The following is a 21,688-nucleotide window of genomic DNA, read 5'->3' as shown; positions in this document are numbered from 1 at the left end:
CCCGCTGACCCCAACCCGGCTCCATACAGAGGGGGGACCCTTCAACTGACCCCCCCCCCCCCCAGTCTCCATAAGCCATTAAAGCCAGAACCACCACAGCCCAATGCTCCCCTCAACCCTGACCCCTTCCATAGGGAAAGGCCCCATGCTCACCATGGGCGCTGAGCTCGGTGTGGGCGCGCTGAACGTGGGCAGCGCCGGCTCCTCGTCCCACTGCCCTCAGCCAGGCAGGGCGCCCATGGCAGGCCCGGAGCCCACGGGGGCCAGGCTGCAGGGGGGGGGGCCGTGGCCCAGCTGCCGGTGCTGTCCCCACACGTGACGGTAACGTCAAGCGGAGATGTTTGTGTGCGAGCGTGCTGGGAGAGCTCGGGCTGCAGGAGGGGGGGCAGGCATGGGCGGCAGGGACACCCGAGCCTTGGGGGACAAAGGTGCCCTGGCCTTGTGCCTGCTCATGGGGATGAGGGGAAGGACAAGAGCCTGCTGAGGGGGGGCTTGCCTGCATAGGGGGGAGCGGGGATTCCCTCCCAAAGCAGCACCCATCACTGAGCCAGGGACACCCCCAAACCAGCACCCATCACTGAGACAGGGACACCCCTAAAGCCACACCCATCACTGAGCTAGGGACATCCCTAAACCAGCACCCCTCACTGAGCCAGGGACATCCCTAAACCAGCACCCCTCACTGAGCCAGGGGCACCCCCAAACCAGCACCCATCACTGAGCCAGGGACACCCCCAAACCAGCACCCATCACTGAGCCAGGGATACCCCCAAACCAGCACCCATCACTGAGCCAGAGCCTCACCTCAGGCACCCTCTCTTTGCCATTTTCCTGCCACTTTGATCACACCATAACATAAACTGAGTAGTTTTTATTTAAAAATCCCAAACTGGGGAAAAAAACCCATCAAACTGGGAAAAACCCAAACAAACAAGAAGTACAAACATCTCCCCCCAAAAAAGTAGACTTCCCTTGCACTAGTGCTGCCTGTCAAAGGAAATGCCAAGGAAAAGCCTTATAGGAGTATTCTATAAGTGATGTAATTCCCAAACAAGGCACTTCAGTTAAAGGAAGCAAGGAGACAAAGATGGACTGGAAGCCCCAAAGGGCTAATGCCAGCCTTGCCTTCACCCTGAAGCCCCCCATTTTAGGTCCAACAGTGGCTGGAGTCTGCTCCTATGCAGGCAAAGCCCAAAGCTCCCTCTGTTGCAAGATCTCCTGCATCCATCACCTGGAACAAGCCTGGTGCCTCCAGCAGGTACCAGAGCTCAGTCCTCACAACCCACCCTTCAGACCAGTGCTAACACAATGGGAGAGCATAGGGGCTCCTCTCTAAATGCCAACAGAAAGCTCAGGGCACCACCAGAGCCTTGGTCACGGTCTCCTCCTGCCTGCTGGGGGTATTTACCCTCCAATCTCGAGAGCACGGATACAGCAAGCAACCCTTCTGACAGGGTGCAGTCTCTACAGTCCCAAGGGGCTGTATTCCTGCTAAATCTTGCAACAGCAAAAAGCTAAACCCAAAAGCATCTGCCTTTTGTCCATGGCGTCAGCTCCCTGTTCCCCAAAGAGGAAACCTGCATTTGCAGTGGGAGGAAGCACAAGAAGGTATTTACAACAGCTGAGCACTGTCACCTGGGAGAACTGACATCCCTTCCAAGAGCCTGGAACTACATTCCCATCGCACCAAGGAACACAAATATACAACTCTTTGCTTCACACTAGGCAGCAAGTCACCCATCCAACACACCGATACGCTCTTCAGAATAGAAGAACCCTTTAAAAGTACAACATTTCTGACAGTTTGGTCCTTTCTTCTTTGCTCAACATCCAAAGATTCATTCCCAGGTCAGCAGAAGCTCTTCAGGAACAAGGCAACCCCAGAGCAGGAGCTGCCTCGAGGCATCAGACCCCAGCACAGCTCACAGTGCTCTCCAGTCAATGGGCTTCTTCCCGGCTTTCTTGAGCAGCTCATTGGTCTTGGAGAAATGCCGACAGCCGAAGAAGCCTCTGTTGACAGAGAGGGGCGAGGGATGCACCGTCTGCAGGACGTGGTGGCGTTTCTGGGGAGCACCAGAGGAAACCTCTCATTAGATTCCTGTTCTCAGCTCCCGGGACAAGGCTGGCTGCTTCACCTCTGACCAAGAGGGATGGCCCCACTGCACCCCCTCAGCCACTAGCCTGAGCACCCAAAGGGCTGGCCATGAGGAGCGAGACTTCTGTCCCACTGAGCAGAGGGGGATGGACTACATGAAGCAGCAGTAATACCCTGGCCATTGTTCAACTGTTGTAATAACAGCAAGTTTTATCCTATTCCTAGAAAAGGCAATAGTTCTGCCCTCAAGTGGAGGCCTTTCTGACAACACAAGGTTACACTTGCTCCACTTCTGTTGCTTAATTCCGGCAAAGGCCAAGCTTGAACAGACAGGGAACTAAATCTGACAGCAGAGCAGGGAGAAAACCCCAATTCTATAAGGGAAGTGCCCTCTAGTGTCCACCCAACTGAGGAAAACAGACGCAGGAGAGGAGGAGAAGCTGTACCCTGTCAATGGAGATGCCTTTCTTCTGGGCATAGGCTCCCCACAGCATGAAGACCACCCCGTGCAAGTTCTTGTTGAGCCAGGACACCACGACATCCGTGAACTGCTCCCAGCCTCTCTCCTTGTGGGACGTGGCCTGGTGAGCCCGCACCGTGAGGACAGCGTTGAGCAGCAGCACCCCTAGCAAACACACAAAGCATGGAACAACAGAGCAGGGCTTCGCTTCTTCCTGCTTCCCAGAGCAATGGTAAGTTCCATTTTCATTCTATGGCATCCACCAAGGATGTGCTCAGAACTGATTTTGTCTTTTGCTGTTTCCAAGCATGGGCTGGTTTATTACAAGGCCTTTTTATGACCTACAGCAGGTTCATTACTAGAGCATCTGTTAACTCACCTTGCTTGGCCCAGCCAGTCAGATCACCGTGACCAGGATGAGTGAAGTCCTCAATATCTGTAGATAACTCCTTGTAAATGTTTTCTAAGCTGCAAGCAAAAACCACCTTTTTAATATCTAAATATAAGAGCAAACAAAGCACCACTCATTGCTCTTACCCTTGGCAAGAACAGCAGTGATTTCAATTGGATTTAAAAGGATCCTCCCTGTGAGGGTGCTGAGGCGCTGGCACAGGGTGCCCAGAGAAGCTGTGGCTACCCCATCCCTGGCAGTGCTCAAGGCCAGGTTGGACACAGGGGCTTGGAGCAAGCTGCTCCAGTGGAAGGGGTCCCTGCCCGTGGCAGGGGTTGGAGCTGGGTGAGCTTTAAGGTCCCTTCCAACCTTCTAGGATTCTATGATAATAAAGCCATTTATAGAAGCAGAGCAGCAAGGCCCTTTGAGTATCTGGCTGGAGGCTAAATAAGGAAGTCTCAGCACAACTGAAAATGCAAATTTACACCCAAGCACACTCTTCAGAACCACAAAGTACCCAGAATTATCCACGCTTCTGCAGTGATGGCTTTTAATAAGCAAAGCACAACTCAGCTTGAAGCATCGCAACTCAGTTCACAGCAATCATGGGGCTCACAGCTGTGAGTAAGAGAGCTGTAAATTGCTTGTAAAAGGGGGTTTGGAGAGCAGGCATTGTCATACCTGGGGGGAGGTGGAACAGGCTTCTGCACACTGAAACAGAGCCCATGAGCTTGATTAGGGCCATGGTATGGATCCTGTCCCAGAATGACAACCTTCACCTGAAACCACACCTTTGTTAGCACTCAATTATTGTCAGTATAATTCCCAAAAGAGGTAAAGAAAAAGCAGAAGACTTTTTAAACAAACTCTATCCTAAACCAAACATACAGACCACCAAAACCCACCCTAAACCACCCAAGAACTGAAGTTTAAACCACGCACCTCTCACTGTAAGCACATTAAAGATCACAATCCCCACCTAACACTAAGTATTAGCAGCCCCACAGCTTTCTTGCCATAAGAGGATAATTTTGAGTGGGGAAACCCAACATTTCCATGAGCCATAGCAAACCCCTTTATTAAGGTAGTTTCCAAGTAGTTTTTAACATTTCAGTTTTATGGCACTTCTGCTATGATATTTCGACACAGCTGGGATTGCCTTAAACACTGGGTTGTATTTTTTAATTACAGCTCATTACAGACCACTTAAAAACAGAAAAGATGCAAAAGCAACAAAAATTAAGCTGGTAACACTGGAAATAAGGGCAAAAGTCCAACTAAAGTTATAAAGGAAATTCTATGATGAATAAGGGTAACAAAACAATAAAATGTCACTATCAAGGATGAAAGAGACACTGCGATTTATGAGTTACGTGAGAGAAACAGCAGCACCTACATCACATGGGACTGAAGCTTAACAGACTAAGCATCAAGCAACCACCCCAGCAACCCCAGCCCTAGCTTTTTCATCGTTCTAAACGGAGCAGCAGCAGAGCCGCCTCACACACACCCCGCGGTTCTACTCACATCCCTAATGTCGCACATCTGCGTCCAGGTGAAGACTTGCTCGGGGGGCGGATACACCGTGTAACGCTTCCTCTCCTCCGCCACGAAATTCATCAGCTGCGGGGAAAGGAAGTGATTCCGGGGTTGTGGGGAGCGGCGGCCGCCAGGCCTGGGGCCATCCCCATTCACGGACTCACCTCCACGAAGTAGGGCTTGGAGAACTCCGCCGCCAGCTGCCGGCGCCAGCTCTCCCCGAAGCCCGGCGGCACGTTCCGCTCCGCCAGCCGCTGCCGCGCCGCCTCCTTGTTCTTGCGGATCCGCTCCAGCTGCTCCGGGCTCAGCAGATAGGCCTGCCCCGACCCATCTCCCGCCGCCTTCGCCTTCTTCGCGGCGCTGACCTGGGAGCAGCGAGGGAAGAGACGGATGCAGACCGGCCCGGGGGCACCGCGGCCCAGCCACAGCCGCGGCAGGAAACCTGCTACTACCATGGCCCCATCAAGCACCACCCTCCGCACGCGGGTATTTCGCGGCAAAACAGCGTCGAGCCGCTCCCCATTGGCCACAGCTCCGAGCGGGGCCCGCCCACAAGCGGGAGCACGAATTCTCTCTCTCCCTATTGGTAAACGGCAAAGCGCCCGCTCCTCCCGATTGGCTCGCCACAACCGGCGGAGAGGATTTCTACCTAGTAACCGTGACGACACGGCGGATCTCAGCATCCATTGGGCGGCGGCGGAGCGCGGCCTTGATTAGCAGCTCATTCAAGCGTGCTGAGAGCGCGGGGTTTTTGGAAGCGGCGGCGCAGGGCGCGCTCCTCTCACCCCAGCACCCCAAAATGCGCCAGCGCCGCGCACCCCAACTGCCAACAACACCCCGAGACCCCCTTTCACCTCCAGCCCCTCTCCCCCCTCCACAGCCGCCACCAGTCGCGGCTCCAGCTCCGCCGGCTCCCCCAGCCCGCTACCTCAGCGTCACCGCCCGGCTCCTCGGAGCGGCTGCGCTTCCTCTCCGGCGCGGCGCTGAAGAAGGAGTGCAGCGTCTGCTGCCCGATCATGGTGGCGGGGATGGAGCGGTGGCTACGGCCGTGCGCGGGATGGCGAGTGAGGGGGATGCAGATTTGGCGCCAAAACCGCGCGCGTGCGCGCTGTAGGCGGAGTCTCGCGGGAGGGAGGGGAGTGGAGCACTCCCTGACGCATGCGCGCTCGCCCCGCCTCTCCCGCTCCCTCAGGCTGCCGCCGTCCCGCTGTGCCGGTCCCGGTCCCGGTCCCGGTCCCGGTCCCGATCCCGATCCCGATCCCGATCCCGATCCCGATCCCGGTCCCGATCCCGATCCCGATCCCGATCCCGATCCCGATCCCGATCCCGATGGACAGGTTCATGGTTAAACGCCCCCCCGGGGAGGCAGGGAGCAGCAGGAAGAGGCCCCGGCAAGAGGAGCCCGCCCCGGTGCAGCCCCGCTGGCAAGAGATCCGGGCCGAGGGCCTGAGCTGCGACTACCGGCTGCTGTTCGGCAAGGCCGAGGCTGACGAGATCCTGCACCAGCTGGAGGAGCAGGTGGAGTACTTCGAAGGTAACGGCTCCGCCGCCCCGTGAGGTGTTTCCCGTGGCCGGGGCAGCAGGGCCGAGGCGTGGAGGGGCCTCTGCAGGCGCCTGGTGTGTGCAGGGTGTCCCTGAGAAGCTGAGAGCAAGCCCAGGTCCCATCCGACACGGTTAAGCTGTCAAGTGTTTTAATTCCTGTTTTAAGGCAGCTGGGGTAATCCTGGGGCAGTGGTAGGAGTGTGTTGGTACATCTGAGATGCCCCCGTCATGTTAATTCAGCAGCAGAATGGGATGGGAGTGCTAATCCCATTCAAGTGGGATGGTGAGGCAGTGCCAGAGCCCAGTGCTTTAATAAACACCTGAAGTTTGTCACAGCCGTCCCACTGGAGTCACGGAAGCTCCAGATCAAGAGAATGTTGAGCTGTGCAGAGGTGACACGGACTTGGGTTTGATCCTTCTCGTTTCTCCTTTGACCAGGTGAAATGACCAAAGTGCAAGTGTTCGGCAAATGGCATGAGATTCCAAGGAAGCAGGTAACCTATGGAGACCCTGGGTTAACGTACACATACTCAGGCGTTACCTTCTCCCCTAAGCCGTGGATCCCAGTTCTGAACCGTATCAGAGAGCGCATCACCTCGGACACAGGACACACTTTCAATTTCGTGCTTATCAACAGGTATGTCTGGTTTCTGATTGCATCCAGCAGCTTGTGCAAATGGAAAGCTGCTTGTGCAGCCCTTGACACATCACTGAGGAGCTGTTTGGCGTCTGTTTGACAGGTACAAAGATGGTGAGGACCACATAGGTGAGCATCGAGATGATGAGAGAGAACTGGTTCCCCGCAGTCCCATCGCATCCGTGTCCTTTGGAGCTTGCAGGGACTTTGTCTTCAGGCACTGTGCTTCCCGAGGGAAGAACGCAACGCGACACATCAAACCCATCAAGCTGCAGCTGGCCCATGGGAGCCTGCTGATGATGAAGTACCCCACCAATGTGTATTGGTACCACAGTCTGCCCCCCCGCAAGAGAGTGCTTGCCCCAAGAGTCAACCTCACATTTAGGAAAGTGATGGCTATAGCCAAGAAATGAAATATTCAGCAATCAAGCTCCAGGTCTTTTAACTCTGAAAATAGAAGTTTTATTTCCCAAAGTAACTCAGTTTCTCATTCACTGTCTTTGATGATCCAAGGTACAAATTAAACCAAGAGAGGAGACAGCATTCTCAGTAACTTGCTAATAAAGACTACAACTACTGATCTTAAATGCCAGGAATACTTTGTGAAGTGCTGCTGTAGCTCTGCTGATACATGTTTTTAATGAGCAAGACCCTTGTTTTGCTCAGGAGGAAGTTGGTTCTCAACTGGTCTGCATCTACCCAGTTTGTAGCCTCTGAAACAGTTTCTAATTACTGTAAAGTACAAGATGTGATCATTGGAAGCTGATGCTGTTCAACAGGTGACACTTTCTTGTCTGCTCTGTCAATAAGCTATAGTTTGCTTATTTTTTTAAGAATAAAATACAACAGACTGCCACAAAGAGGAAGAGTGCTAAGATACGGATGCAGTGAGTGTAGTGGGGCTGGCTGCATGTTTTAATCACTGTGTCTGCAGATACTCAGAGGTGTGAGTCGGGGTTCTTATGGTCAGTGGGAAGGAGAAAGCCGTGCAGGGACAGGGTCCTTTGTATAGAAACCAGGCAGCATAAGATGACTTTCTGGGGAGAGGCTGGGTTGGACCATTTACATCTGGGAAAGGCTGTGCCTTCTGAGAGTGGTTTTCTAAATGATTATCCCTAGGGATCCATTCTGACTGCCTGGAAGCCATCACCTTCCATGCTCCTGGTGAATCCTGAGGAGATGAAGGACCTTCCAAAGTCACCAACAACAGGTCTTGTGATGGTGAGTACTGAGTGAGAACATGACCTGACCCCAGTGTAACCAGGCCACAAGCACCTGAATTAGTGATGGGCTCTGTCCTTCAGTGCTGGGTTAGGACTGTGGAATTAACGTCTGTTAGACCATTTGGAGTGGGTGCTTCCTACTCTCTGCCACAGGAAATGCTATGTGTAGGTAAAAAGCTGCATGAATGTTGCTTATCCAGACAACTTAAAAGTGCTGCTTCTGTCATGCGTACCAAACACAGTTTGGCTTAGAGCTTGGTCTTCATTTCAAGACATTACCACATGTGACCAGCTACGTTTTTAAATAAGTTTGTTCTTTTATTGCTACTGTACAGTTACAAAAATACCCTGAAGTGAAAACACAACTTCAGACAGCAGTGCAGTGTCTGACTGATATCACACATCTGAAATAATGCACAGAATAATCCAAACATAGGGATGTCGTCTCGAAGCTTTTCTCAGATGGTCTTTTATATTTCATTAGTGCCTTCTCCACCATGGAAGCTTGTGAGTAACAAGTATCACTATTTGATGAGCCTTAAGTTCCTGCAACAGAACCCAGTGGCTTCTGAAGGTGAGGGTTGGGTGGCAAACATCTGCACAGGTCTTTGATGCTCACAGGAGCTGGGAGTGTCCAGCACAGCTCAGGACCAAGGTGCTGATGCTCCCTTCGTCACACCAAGGGCTTAGCCAAGATCATCTACTCCTTCCTACTAGGGAAAGCTAGAACAATGCTGGCTATTGAACCCTCATCTTTACAGCCCTTGAGGCAGCTTTTGGAGTAAATCTGCAGCTGGGTGCAGTGGAGCAGTTATTTATCAGTTATTTATCATTCTCATCAAGCAGGCCCCTGTCGGAAAGCAGCTCTACACAAAATACATTGAACATAGAAGCTGGCAGCAACACGTGGCTTTATGTCTCTGGTACAAGCTGACAACTTAGTCCATTGTGTGCACATGTTCTGACCCACCTCCAGCATTGCCCAAGCACCCTGTCCAGACAAACCTCTCCAAAATTCACTTAAAAACCCTAAACAGACCATTGAGAACAGAGAATACACACTGCTGGCAGTGGAAATGTTCTGAAGCTGTGAGGTACAAATGGGATACCTGCTGGAACTGGGTGCTTTGCTTGATGTCTTCCATGACTTCATAGAGATGCACACCAGAGCTGCCCGGAATGGAGGGAGGGCTTTCACCTTCCACAAGTCCATTAGCTCTTAGGTCAGTGGCCCTGTTTGGCATTTTGCATCCTTCTAGTGTTTTTTATTTATTCTAGTGTTTTGCTTGTTGCTTTTTCATAACTTAAAATAGAAAGGTTAAAACCATGCTACAGCCTAGCACAGAGAGGGAGACTCCTTAGGAACTAGTACATCAGTGGATTTATAGACTATTTTATGTACTGTGAGCATTACTTGGAGCAGGAATTGTGATCCATACTCTGGAATGATGAGTTTTGTAGATAGTTTTGCATACACATCCATGGCCACTCCTATTTTGGCTGGTTTCTTGGAGGAGCTCTGGATGTGTGTGAGCTTTGGGCAGCAGTGTGAATACATGAGGTACAAAGTTGCCTTAGAAAACTATGAGGACAGTTGTTAGCACTGGAAAACTTAGTTGCTGTTTTACATTGTGAAAGCTTGTCTGATGAATGATGCTTTTTCTCCTCCAAGCTCACAAGGATGGAAAAGAGCTAAAAGGAGCCTACATACTTCATCCCTGGTCATTTAAAAGCAGTCAAAAGGATCGGGTTTGCTACTTCTCCCTCTGTGCTTAGTTTGGGGTTTGCTTTTCTCTTACACCTCACACAATACAGAGCAGCAGAGCGCAATTCCCTTCTATTCCTGCAGCAACCTGTGTCTCGTGCAGCACCACCAGGCTTTGCAGGCTGCTGTATGACTTCTCCAGGCAAGTGAATGCCCCCAGTCCCAATTCAGTCATGTAATCTCTAACTTCCCAAGGGGGCTCTCAGCTCACAGTCACAGCCAGCACAAGCTCAACAGCAAGGCAGACAGCACAGATCTGAATGGTCTATGAGAAATGGCAGTTTTCAGCATTAAAATAGGAAGGGCAAGTCTAGAACACGAATTACAGTAGCCTTGAAATCACAGCATTAAAAGTTGTAGTCAATACTACAAGCAACTGTATTGAACAGTTTCAGAGTGACAAGGAAATGATAATACTGGTCACCAGCAAACGCTCCTGTCTCTTGAGTTCAGCCATGTTCCAGAGACAGAACAAATCAGGGGCTCAGCTAAAATAGATTAAAAACCCCTCTATTTTCTCCTGGAAAAAGGAAACTGCACTTTGCATCAGCAGATGTACTTCTGTGATGTCTGAAGAACTGAAATATCAGGAAGATGGTGTGAACAGGAAGTTGGGTTTTGGATCATGCATGTTATGTAGAGATGCCTTACTTTACCAGTCAGCTGGGATATCGAGATCTGGTTCCATTAACAGTTCATCCCGTCATCTCGAGACATTTATCAGAACACAACACACGCAGTGGACTCAGACAATGGTGATGTAGCTCTTCACATAGGCTCAAGGCACTTTGTTTCTTAAATCATTGCCTTTGATAGCAGAAGCTCCTGGGGCCACCCTGTTCAGAAATATCTGCAGTGAAATGTGTAGGAGTAAGCATCTCCCTGTGAAAACGTACATGTATGGCAGAGTATGGAACACAGCCCTGGGAAGTCTGTTTGCAATGTCTGTTTCAGAGCTGTGATGTTGGCAAAATCACTACCTAACAGAATAAATACTCCTTTAATACAGCTCTGCTCCGGGCTGCACAACATCAGCAGACCAACTTTGGTACAGACACAACTCCCAACAGGAGCCAGCCTTTGCCATAGAGGAGGGGAAGGTTAAAGGGCCTGTGGTGGGTTATTTGCATAACAAACAGGAGGTGCCAGGTAGACCTCATTAGAGGGATTCTGTCAGGTTTTGTCCTAATTCTGCTCTCTTCATCACTCTTCAGCCTTTGATGCCAAGCTCTGGTGCTGTACCCTGGAGTGAACACGCTCATAGAACAGCAGGTAGGCACTGCAGGAGAGGACCTCCTGCAGGCTGGCTTTGCGGACGGTGTCGTCTGAGATCCACAGCCACTGGCTGCTGACAGCGAAGGGGCTGCGGGGGGAAGGCGGGGAGCGACGGTAGGTCACAAAGTGTCCCGAGTGCATGTCGCCGTGGTGAACCACCACTGCCATCAGGCGGTAAAGGTACACGGGGGAGCTGAAGGACACACAGAAACGGGAAAAGGTCAGCATCACACCTGGACCAGAAGCAGCCCCAGTTGCTTTGTCTTCAGCTGCAGTTTCTTTGTACAGCAAATCAATGCTGTAAGAGACACGCTGCCTTGCAATTACTTTTCTGTACAGCAAGTACCCACTGCACTGCTGCCTTATTCTATTCCCAAGAAAACCATTTATTTTAAGAGTATATGATATAGAGGGTTACTGTGTTCTGTACAGCATCATTTGCAACAGCATGTTCCATCGAACCTACCAAAGTGCCACTGCTCCGTTCTTAAAGCACTGTTACTGGAGAGAAAAGCTATTACAGAAAACTCTGCTTTTAACCAAAAAGGTAAAATTGCAGCAGATAATTGTGATTTACTGCAAGCAGAGAAAGGAGATTTTGAGTTCTGCTTGCAGCAAATTCTACTTCCATGGAGAAATGGAGCCAAAGAGAACCACCAAAAATCAGCCAAGAGAAAAGCAAGTATTTCCACACAGAAGCTGGGGTAATGTGAAATTCGGTGACTGTGCAGCCTCCGAATGAAAAGAGAATAAAGGAAGCTATAACTGGAAGGGAGAGAAGGTACATGACAAGATACAACCCTAACTTACCTGCATTCTGGGAATGCAGCAAGTGGGAAAGCTCCCGAGGACATTAAAAAGGAAGAGGGGCAGGCACCATTCACAAAATGTGGTTTAGTGCCTGATGGTTGTTCTGCACCTGCAAGAGAAAGGAGCCAATAACTCAAATGCTACTATTAGTATTGCTAATAACTGCAGGTGCTTCTGTTCCTGCAACACACCACAGAATACAAAGGTGATTTATTGACTTTAATTTATGACATACCACAATCCCTTGGAAGATGCCATTCCCAGCACCTTATGCTTGTCTTGAAGCCTTAGAAGACATCACTAACAAGTCCCTAGGACTTCCCTGTTCAACATCCCTTCATCCTTTGGTTATAAATCCTGTTCTGTGCTGTCTGGGAATTTTTGTTTGTAAGGTTTAATATTTAAAAGGATCAAATTAAATTATCAAAAGAGAACTGTAAACTTGGAGCAGGGGATCCTGATGCTTGCTGGAAAAGGGATTTCTGTCTGTCCTCTTTGCATAGATCTAAATAAAGATACTGCTTTCGCATTCATTCTGCAGATTAGAATGGTTTATCACTGAAATGCAGAAATACCTGATCTGGTTTATTTCACAGTACCTGCAGGTTTCACTGCTATCCCATCCTTTGTTCCAGGTGCTGTCTCGTCAGACTTCTTCTGATTCAGCTCAGTCTGGCTGGACTTGTGAACAGGAACGTGGTATTTGTAGATGTCCATGATGAGGAACTCATTGAACTGCACGTGTTCGTGACGCTTCAGAGGAGTGCCTTGGTTTGACCAGCTCAGTCTTTGCAGATGGATACACAAACACTGAGGGAGCTTCAGCAATATTCCAGAGAAAAGGAGAGTCAAAATCCCATTTTCAATGAAAAGAAACTGCGGTGCAAGTTAAAAGCATACTAAAGGACCTGGTGAGTCTAGTGGATAAGGAAGTGCATCACTGAATTGTTCCTTTATGTGCTACTAGAAATGTTCACTCCAGTTTGTTGGGGTGAATTGTAAGACATGGCTAATACTCAGTAAGTAATGGCTTTGCATAGAGAGAGTACCAGGGAGAAAGGCCAGGGAGTTACAAATGTCTGACATTCAAAGTCATGCCAGGGCTTACCTCTATCAATAAGTACATATTACTATTGATGGCACTGAGGATGAAAACATCAGGCAAAGAGATGAAATTGCTGTGTAGTGGGATTTAAAATAGATTTGGAGGGTTAACTTGCCTCACCTTTCCTAACTTTAATTGCTTAACAAATGTTGTTCTCTGGTTTTCTATGCTCTGTCCATTCAGAATCCCTTCTGCCTGAATCTGAAATCAAAAGAAAAAGAATAAAGCCATTTGATTACCCGCTGTGCTCGATTACACATAATAGTGCAGGTCTGCACACTGCAGACAAAAGTAATTCTCTATCTAGAACTATGCTTGGTGCATTAATAACACCTGCAGTTTTCTAGGAACTTTAAGAACAGTTGATCTGTCCTAATGGATCAGAACTGTAAGCCAAAATCAAGCCAAAAGGAGCATTTACAGAACAAGCCCAGTGCCCAGGTCTGTGTGTAATCACATGCCATTGCCGTTGGCTTTCCAACGAGCCACTCTGGCTCTGTGCTGTCATCAAACTACAGGCAACTGCTTAAAATACCAGACCAAAAAATTACCCCAAATATTATCTAAATAATACCTGGTAATTACAGAATCAAATACTTGTCATGTTTGTAATATTAGTAATAAATAAAGCTTTAAAGTAGTCTGTGAGCTAAGAACTCCATCTTAAATAGAAGAAATCCCAGGCAGGCGAGCAGCTTTCCTACAGTCATGAAGAAAAGAGTAGGACACTGAAACTTCAACTCTGTCAGCAGCTTCCAACTGAGCTAGAGGGTTACTTAAATGAAAAGGACATACTTTAGTGCAGTTGTCACACACCACATCCTTCACAGATTCAGAGGAGATGAAATGGTGGAGGCAGTGGTCCAGCGTCATGGGACGGCCCTTAGTACAAATGAAAACCACAGTTACATGGAGTAGGTTTAGGGTGCATGAAACTTACTTTTGTGAAAGGATTTTTCCTTGTTTCTTCCATAGAAACTACAGGATTGCGTGCTTCTTGAGAAAACTGACTAAATGGCTTTGAGTGTAGAACACTGATAATGTAACTATGGGGATCATTCTTTGGCCTGGATTAAACACCAAAAACATTCCAGCCTGTGGATAAGAACAATGGCTGAGGCCCCCCAGATCTGCAGTGTTTTGCCATTCACTGTGTTTCAGACAGCCATAAAGAAACAGAAACAATTCCAGTTGCAATCACTCAATCCAAGAGCCTGTGTTGGGTAACTTGTGTGCTATCACCACAGAGACAAAGCATCTGAAGGTCGACTGCCAGAAACAGCCCTCAGGATGTGATCTGGTCTGTTCACATTGCACAGAAAGAAGCAAATACCCTACCAGGAGAGGCAGAAAACTCCTGGAGTCAACAAAGTCATGCTTGTTGTACTCACTGGTACAACAGCATGTTAGTGATCAGGTTCTGTATTAGCAAAACACGATCATTTCTGAAAAGGCAAGTAAACAAATTGTGGCTTCTCATTTACCTTAGGCTGGAGCATCTTAAAAAAGGGACTAATGAAGCTAACGCTGTGACAACAAGGCAATAAGCAGACTGGCTTGGGGTCAGGGAGAGATACGTACCCACACAGCTGCTGGAATGCTCAGTGAGAGACTGTCAAAGGTATCGTACCTCACAGGGCTCTGCACGGAAACATTTCACACACCCAGTGAGATGAAATTTAGGATAATCCACATAAAACAACCCCAAAACACCCCAGCCTCACACAAGATGAACACATGCTCCCTGCTGTCCATGATGGTCAGTAGAATGAGGTGAAACCCTCCATGTTCCAAGTACCAAAGGTGCAACTTCGCCTCTCTTCTGCCCCGTGTTTGTAAGGCTTTGAGAAGTAGGAGTACAAACTCCTCCAAATGAGATTTACTTTCTGTATCTTTTTCTTTACCCAGATTACCTTCACCTCCTTCCTCTGGAGAACTGGACTGCAACTGAATCTGGCTTTGCATGTGCCATCTCAACACTGCATGTGGAATGACTAGCTAGTCCTAAAGCACTACCCACGTGAGTGGATTTTCAGTATGTGGTAGCTGTGGGATTGAACACTAAATATTCAGCTATTATTCTGTGTAAGACAGCTCTTAGACCCACAGAATGGATCACGCAATGGTCTTCAGTATATTTAGGGATACATTCTTGTTCACCACCAACGCCATTAGAAGTACCTAAAAAGTAACAGTCTGAGCTATCAGTCCTGCAGGTCTTTAGTGCTTAAACCAACTATGTCAGCAACAAGGGATGGTGGTTTCACAACCATCCTTTTTCACACACACCTATTACCAGACGCACATTCTCATACCTGGCGTTCACAGTGTTTGCAAACCATGTTGCTGGTGAGCCTTCCATGAAAAGGATGTGGAGACTTCCAGTGATTTGACACGAGAGGAAGAGATCCTGAAACACAAAGTGGAAATTGTCCTTTTATTTTCAATGCATCTTGTGTTCATCACTACAAGTCTACATTTTTGGTCCACTGTAACAAAAGTAACTGCTCTAAAACATGTTCTGTCTCACTGACACACAATTAATGGGTTTTTAACAGCTGAAGAGATGTATTTCAGTCCATACAGACAAAGCTCAATCAATATTAACCCCTTAATAAACACAGTGACTACACTATGAATATTCATGTCAGAATGGAAAAAGGCATACCTCTTGTTCTGCAGCTTATTTGCTTTTGGGTTATTTCTGGCTGCTACAGAGGAAGATAAAAGATTTCATTAACCCTACCTTAGAAAGCACTGAGCATTAAATATGTTCTTATTTCATCCCTAATACACTTTTCTGCCATTAGAACAATTGTGTGGGCTTAGTGTCTCTATGTATTTGATGAAGGCCAGAAAACCAGGTACACAGCAAACTTGTAATTGACAAAAAGAACAATTCTAGTGAAGTGAATACTTAGGCTACAGAATCCTCAGTCTTGGAGTATAAAATAAAGCCATTTTTATAACCCTATTGTATCTATTTTAGCCAAAAAGTGATAGCAACTTCCCATCTACGTGAAGTTTGCCACTAACCTGGAGGTTGAGGTAAATTTCACCTCCAAATGGACTATTCCATAAGTGTCCATTTTGCAGTTTTCAAACCTCTTTCATGGGTCAACTCTTACAGATAAGAGTGCTTAGATGGACTGCCGTTCCATGGCTGTATTTCAGTCCCTATACTGAATGGCATTTAGGGCTGCAAAAGCCCTTGTGAAACTGGGATCACTGTAAATTCAGTGTGAACTCCCTTATGGAAATCATTTTTTTCATGCTTTAGATTCCCTGCCTTGTTGATTCATTTCTATCAGAGCACTAAAGAACAGCTTTTTAAACATAATGAAACATCTTCCATGTCTAAACAGACACTTTATCCTTGACACACTTAGGAATGTAGGCAGCCTATGAGACTCCTGACAGAAGACATCACCTCCAGCGAGTGCACATCGAACAAATGTGTCACACGGGGCTGACGATCCCGTTCGTCTTCTAGTGAAGAGGTAAGGACATGAAACAGTTCATGAGCATCCTATTAAATAGAGGCATAAGGCTTAGAGGAAGGAAAACCAAAAGATACCAAAACATACCCCAAGGAGTACTGACAAACAACTACTAGAGTAGGAAATTAAAGGAAAACTTACTGCTTAGAGCCCACCTCGTGTATTAATAGCGATTATTTGTGCATCTGCAAACTTCACCACGACAAAGGTGCAGATGTGACACTCGGGGCTGTTAGTACCACAGCTCCTTTAGTCCCGATCTGAGCACTGAGGTGGGCATCAGGCAGTCTAATGTGAGTTGTGTACTCACCTGCTCTTCGAATGATGAGATCTGCCACCTGTACATTCTTAGAACTTCTAAGAGGCAGCTTGCATCCAGGACATCATCTTCTGTTGCCTCTTGACAGGATAAAGCTGGAGACAGTGCATGTGAAAACGTCAGCAGGAGCCACAAAGAACAGTTACAACACAAACCATCCATTTAGACCGTGTGTTACTTGTGCATCATATAATTGATGACACGCCAGTTATTTTATGGCAGGCAATCACCATTAAAACTAACATGCTTAATTACCGTTCCCATCTGACTCAGGCTGACTGACCTCATATATTCTCCTCAGCTAACACCTATGCAAAGTGAACAGTTTCTCAACTATAATATAAATATTAATAACAGAAACACTGCCCAGAAAGACAAATTTGTACTGGCGGATTAGGTGAAAAATGGTACTCTACATGGCACAGAAATCTTTACATGCCCCATCATCCTTCCATCAGATAAATGTACACCATTTTAGTATGAACAACATCCCAAGACAGGAATGCTTCCAATGAAGTTTAAAACAAAACCCTGTGAGGAAAGCCAGGGTGAGCCAGCAGATTCCTTATACATTTTGTGTGCTTAAATAGGAGGTAGCTGATCCATGAATTCAGCACAGGGACAAGTCTCACACAGGCTACCAAATGGGGCCTGGAGGCTTTAGCATTTTTATCCAAGGTCATACAAAGCATCTAATCTAATAGTCCATATTTTTGGTAAAATAGCAAGCTTGGGAAGAAATGCTTTAATTATTTTATAATGCATTTGTAATAGAGAATTCTGAGTGCCTGTCTGACTGTGATAATATTTTCCTATTTAATTATGCTGAGTCCATATTCATACTGGTTTAACCCTTAGTCCTCTGAAGACCAAATACATTAAAGCCTGTGGCACTGGGTTCCATACCCACATTTTAAGCACCCCTGTTGCCCTCTACCTTGATTTATTCAACCCACTGCCCAACAGCTTCTCCTGTGCATGATGCTGGGGTGGCTGCTTCTCCACTGAATTCAGTATTTAAACTAAAATCAAATTAAAACCAGAATACAAGGCCACAGGAGCTGCCTTTCCTTAGGAAAGGAGGTGAGGAACGATAACAATTATGCTTAATATTTCCTTCTTAGTTTACCACATCATGGCAAACACTGCAGTACCTCTTAGGAGACGCAGCAGTGTGACTGACAGGTATTGGTGCTCAGTGAACTGGCTCTGCTCCGTCTTGTACTGTGCTGTGAACTCCTCCAGCCACTTGATGAAAGACGGGCAGGAAGATAAGCCTTGCAGCAAAGAGTTCATGAAACATGTGTTCCCCAAATTCAGAAGGCCAGGTACAAGCCCTACAAACAGAAGTGAGGGAGTTAACACTACAAAGTCTAGGCCAAAGTAGCTGTCTTTCAGCAGCAAGTGTTGTGTTAGGCATTAAAATTACATTAAAATGAAATTACCTCCATTTATTTAGTACTTGTACCCAAGGAAACCAGAAGACCCTGGTGTTTATGACACCACACCAATGTGTTTATATCCATGGTGGGCTCCTTGACACCAGTGTCGTATCTTTACATTTTCCTGGAAAAATACCCTGTTTTTCCTGGTAGGAATAGATTTCTATCAGCAACACTCAGGCTCAGCAAGTTCCCACAGAACTATAGCTTTCTGGCTTACAAAATATCTGTAGGAGGCCCCTGTTGTGCAAGTTTACAGGATCAGTGCTGCCCCAGTGCAGCCTTGGCCCGGTTTGGTGCAGCTTTCTCTCTGGTCCAGATCAGCAGTTCGGGATCTAATCTCCTGGGCTGCCAGGGACTGATAAGAAATATGTCTGTGCTACTGCTCAGCACGAGACCTTCGCTTCTCTTGTGCTCATGTTCTGTAAGGACACGGCTGTGCTGCATTCCAAAACACCAAATGCAGTGTGTTATCTGCAGCTTGTCACAAGGCAGGAAAACATAAGAGCAGGGATAGGACATGGCCTTAGGCTGAAGGCCAGGAGATTGAGCTGAGCTCTTAGGCAGAAGCTCTTCCCTGTGAGGGTGCTGAGGCGCTGGCACAGGGTGCCCAGAGAAGCTCTGGCTGCCCCATCCCTGGCAGTGCTCAAGGCCAGGTTGGACACCGGGGCTTGGAGCAAGCTGCTCCAGTGGAAGGGGTCCCTGCCCGTGGCAGGGGTTGGAGCTGGATGAGCTTTAAGATCCCTTCCAACACAAACCAGTCTGTGACCCTATGAAGAACGCCAGTTGGTACAGTTAATACAGTGTATAAGCAACAAGACTCCTATGCTCAGTATCTATGTTTTGAACTGGCTGCACTTCTAAACAGGGCAGTGACCGCAGTCTATGCTGCCGCGATAAAATCACCTCCAGGAGGTAACGCCGTGACCCGGGGACGTTCTCCAGACCCATGCACGCCGAGGAGCTGGGGCTCGGCCCCTGCCCTCCTACCTCTCCTGCGCCTCTTCCTCTCGGTGATGGGCCCCCACAGCACGTACATCCCCGCGGCCAGCGCCACGGCCACCCCCCCGATAACGCCCCAGTTCTTCATCGCTTTGTGCCTGTAACGGGAACACAAACCAACACCACCGGCGGTCGGTACCTGCGCCTGCACGCACACGGGCCGAGGGGCCCCGGAGGCTCACACCGCTCCCCCGTGCTCTAACGTCCAACCCCCGGCACCGTTCTCAGTGCTTGGTGCCTGGCCCTGAGGAAGGGAAGGGCCAGCCCCGGCCGCTGGTTCTGCTGCACCGCCCGGGCCGCCGCTACCGCGGCTCCCGCCCGCCCGCCCCGGCCCGATCCCCCCGCCCGGTCGGTCTCCGCTGACCTGGCCGCGGCCCCGGCCCGCAGCAGCCGCCGCACGGCGCCGCCCGCCTCCGCCACACCGCCGAGCAGCATCGCCCCGCCGGAACCAGGGCTCCGCGGGCGGGCGGGCGGCGGAGCGCAACGGGGAACGGAACGCCGGAAGTGGCGCGAGGGGGGGCGGTTAGAGCGCGCACCGCCCCTAGCAACGGGTGGCGGCGGGCGCTGGTCGCTAAGGAACACGCGGGCCTGCGCTATGAGCCGGTACCGGAGCAAGCCGCGCTCACCGGCACCCGCGGCACTGCCGGGGGTTAACGTGGTGCGTGGGGACATGTAGGGACAGGCCAAGGGGAATGGCTTGAACCTGCCCGAGGGGAGACTGAGCTGAGCTCTTAGGCAGAAGCTCTTCCCTGTGAGGGTGCTGAGGCGCTGGCACAGGGTGCCCAGAGAAGCTGTGGCTGCCCCATCCCTGGCAGTGCTCAAGGCCAGGTTGGACACAGGGGCTTGGAGCAAGCTGCTCCAGTGGAAGGGGTCCCTGGATGAGCTTTAAGGTCCCTTCCAGCCCAAACCAGGCTGGGGTTCTATGGTTGAGGCCCCAGCTCCACTTGCTCTCCACCTCCTGCTGTCAGTTTGTTTTTAACCGATGCACTCTGCCGTTGTTTAGAGCAAGAAGCACTCCACGGCGGTGCCGGGAGAGGAGCACCGGGAGCGCTTCAGGCAGGGCTGGCACATGCAGGTTTTGAGCGCACCTCGAGATGGCAGCTGCTGATGGCCTCTGGGGGCTCCTCACACAGGTTAGTGCCAATGTAGACCTTGGATAGCGCAGTGTCTGGTACACACTGTATGTATGTATATATATATATATAGAGAGCATCTGTGTGTCCTGGATGAGTCCTGACACTGCTCCGCCTGTGCCAGAGGGTGGTGGCAAGAGGGGAGCAGTCTGGAGAGCAAGAGACCAGACAGCACAGGGATGAAGAGGCACAGGGCAGCAGCAAAGGGGAGGGCATGAGGCCATGAAGTCATCCCGACGGCTTCAGTGTCTGTGTGCAGTGTACCATCCTCACAGCTGCACGTTAACTACACAGGAGAAAGGAACCAGTGCGCTCAGAGGACCCAGCCTCACACCCCCAACTCACTGGACCTCGGTTAGGAAAGAAGTCACACAGCTGCTGTGTTCCACACCAAGAGCTGCGGCTTGGGCAACGAATGCAAAAGCTAAAACTCTGCTTGAAAAATGCCATTTTCTTGCAGGTTTTGGGGAGAAACAGCCCAGAGCCTCTGTGAGCTCATGTTCTGGGCATAAATCTCCCCCTGGAGCTGGGGCAGGCTGCTTGGTGAGACCTGAGCTCTGCTCCCCTCCAGAGCCTTCTGCGCAGAAGCTCCTCCCATTGCGCTGACTTCATCAGCAGGATCTCAGCCTGTGAATCAGGGCACACCTCTTGGATCATGTCAAGCATTGAGCTACGGTTTCTGTAACCCGCATTTTAACAGGAAACCTAAGTCTCAACAATCAGGAAGGTGGTGGCAGAGCAGTTTTATCTACCAAGGCCTGTTGCTTTTTAGTTGCTTCAGGGCCAGGCTGACTTTCATTGCAAAGGAACCCCTCAGCTCCCTTATGGCAACAAATCACTGGCGCAAGGGGGTCCTTCAGCCCAAAGGCCTCACCACCCAATTCAAAGAGAAGTGAAAGGGTGCGGAACCAAAGAGATTGTTTATGGAGATCTGTGTCTCAATGGCAAGAGGGGTGACAGAGAGCAGAGGGAGGCAGCAAACACATCCTGGACACGGTCTCAAAGCTTATTCTCTGAAAGAGCCTGGGTTTGAAATGGTTTTGAGAATCTATTGCAATGTATGTATGCATTTCATGCAATTAAAATTGGGGTTTATCACACTTTTAGGGGTTATTATTCAGTGAAACAGCCCTCGTGCCGGAGGTACCCACACAGTCCTGTGTGGTCCACAGGGGATACATGGGTACCTCAGACGGAGCCAGTGTCTACGTGTAGACATCCAGATCCGCCCCTAGGCACAAACAGTGCATTAAACAGTTGTCCTCAGCGATTTAAGGAAGCTGAAACCACAGCTGGGTCTGCTGCAAGCTCGTATGTCCTAAAACCTGTGAGAGTATTCAATGTTGAGTGTCACAAACGGTATCTGTGTGACAGCTGAACAGCCCCCATTCATCAGCTGAAGCCTGTTTGGTGTGTCTGAGCTCAGGCCAAGCCTCTTGCATCATCCCTT

The 21,688-nt window shown here is 49.3% G+C and overlaps 3 protein-coding genes and 1 long non-coding RNA gene across 6 annotated transcripts; 2 read left to right on the top strand and 2 right to left on the bottom strand.

Annotated features, from left to right (window-relative positions):
• Positions 1 to 1,920: 1,920 nt before the first annotated feature.
• Positions 1,921 to 5,525, bottom strand: UNG (uracil DNA glycosylase). Its single transcript, XM_061374763.1, has 7 exons — positions 5,414 to 5,525; positions 4,650 to 4,850; positions 4,474 to 4,569; positions 3,628 to 3,725; positions 2,935 to 3,023; positions 2,542 to 2,720; positions 1,921 to 2,063 (listed from the first exon to the last, which is right to left on the bottom strand). The coding sequence occupies exons 1-7, from the start codon at positions 5,501 to 5,503 to the stop codon at positions 1,923 to 1,925; spliced, it is 894 nt and encodes a 297-aa protein (XP_061230747.1). The 5' UTR covers positions 5,504 to 5,525; the 3' UTR covers positions 1,921 to 1,922.
• Positions 5,526 to 5,727: 202 nt separating this feature from the next.
• On the top strand, positions 5,728 to 7,494 carry ALKBH2 (alkB homolog 2, alpha-ketoglutarate dependent dioxygenase). Its single transcript, XM_061374712.1, has 3 exons — positions 5,728 to 6,019; positions 6,466 to 6,664; positions 6,768 to 7,494. The coding sequence occupies exons 1-3, from the start codon at positions 5,815 to 5,817 to the stop codon at positions 7,075 to 7,077; spliced, it is 714 nt and encodes a 237-aa protein (XP_061230696.1). The 5' UTR covers positions 5,728 to 5,814; the 3' UTR covers positions 7,078 to 7,494.
• Positions 7,495 to 10,633: 3,139 nt separating this feature from the next.
• USP30 (ubiquitin specific peptidase 30) lies at positions 10,634 to 19,632 on the bottom strand. Of its 3 annotated transcripts, none has more exons than XM_061374709.1 (13): positions 19,470 to 19,632; positions 19,094 to 19,203; positions 17,816 to 17,998; positions 16,653 to 16,756; positions 16,273 to 16,371; positions 15,511 to 15,553; positions 15,158 to 15,252; positions 14,424 to 14,483; positions 13,638 to 13,724; positions 12,963 to 13,043; positions 12,337 to 12,556; positions 11,738 to 11,846; positions 10,634 to 11,120 (listed from the first exon to the last, which is right to left on the bottom strand). In XM_061374709.1, exons 1-13 carry the CDS (start codon positions 19,538 to 19,540, stop codon positions 10,856 to 10,858), a joined length of 1,527 nt encoding a protein of 508 aa, XP_061230693.1. In that variant the 5' UTR covers positions 19,541 to 19,632; the 3' UTR covers positions 10,634 to 10,855. The 3 variants fall into 3 exon arrangements, with proteins under 3 accessions (XP_061230693.1, XP_061230694.1, XP_061230695.1); XM_061374710.1 differs by having other exon boundaries at positions 15,511 to 15,550; XM_061374711.1 differs by lacking the exons at positions 19,094 to 19,203; positions 19,470 to 19,632 and adding an exon at positions 18,107 to 18,280.
• On the top strand, positions 12,513 to 15,812 carry LOC133223739 (uncharacterized). The gene is made up of 2 exons (XR_009728670.1): positions 12,513 to 12,648; positions 14,751 to 15,812. It is a non-coding gene; the product is annotated as an uncharacterized LOC133223739 (long non-coding RNA).
• Positions 19,633 to 21,688: the final 2,056 nt, after the last annotated feature.

This window comes from Neopsephotus bourkii, unplaced genomic scaffold (genome assembly GCF_033783945.1).
Source record: "Neopsephotus bourkii isolate Nb327-2 ecotype Australia unplaced genomic scaffold, CSIRO-AGI_Nbou_v1 NB_1652, whole genome shotgun sequence".
NCBI lineage: Eukaryota > Metazoa > Chordata > Aves > Psittaciformes > Psittacidae > Neopsephotus > Neopsephotus bourkii.
The sequence above is the reverse complement of the archived record's forward strand: the minus strand, read 5'-3'. Positions and strand labels throughout refer to the sequence as shown.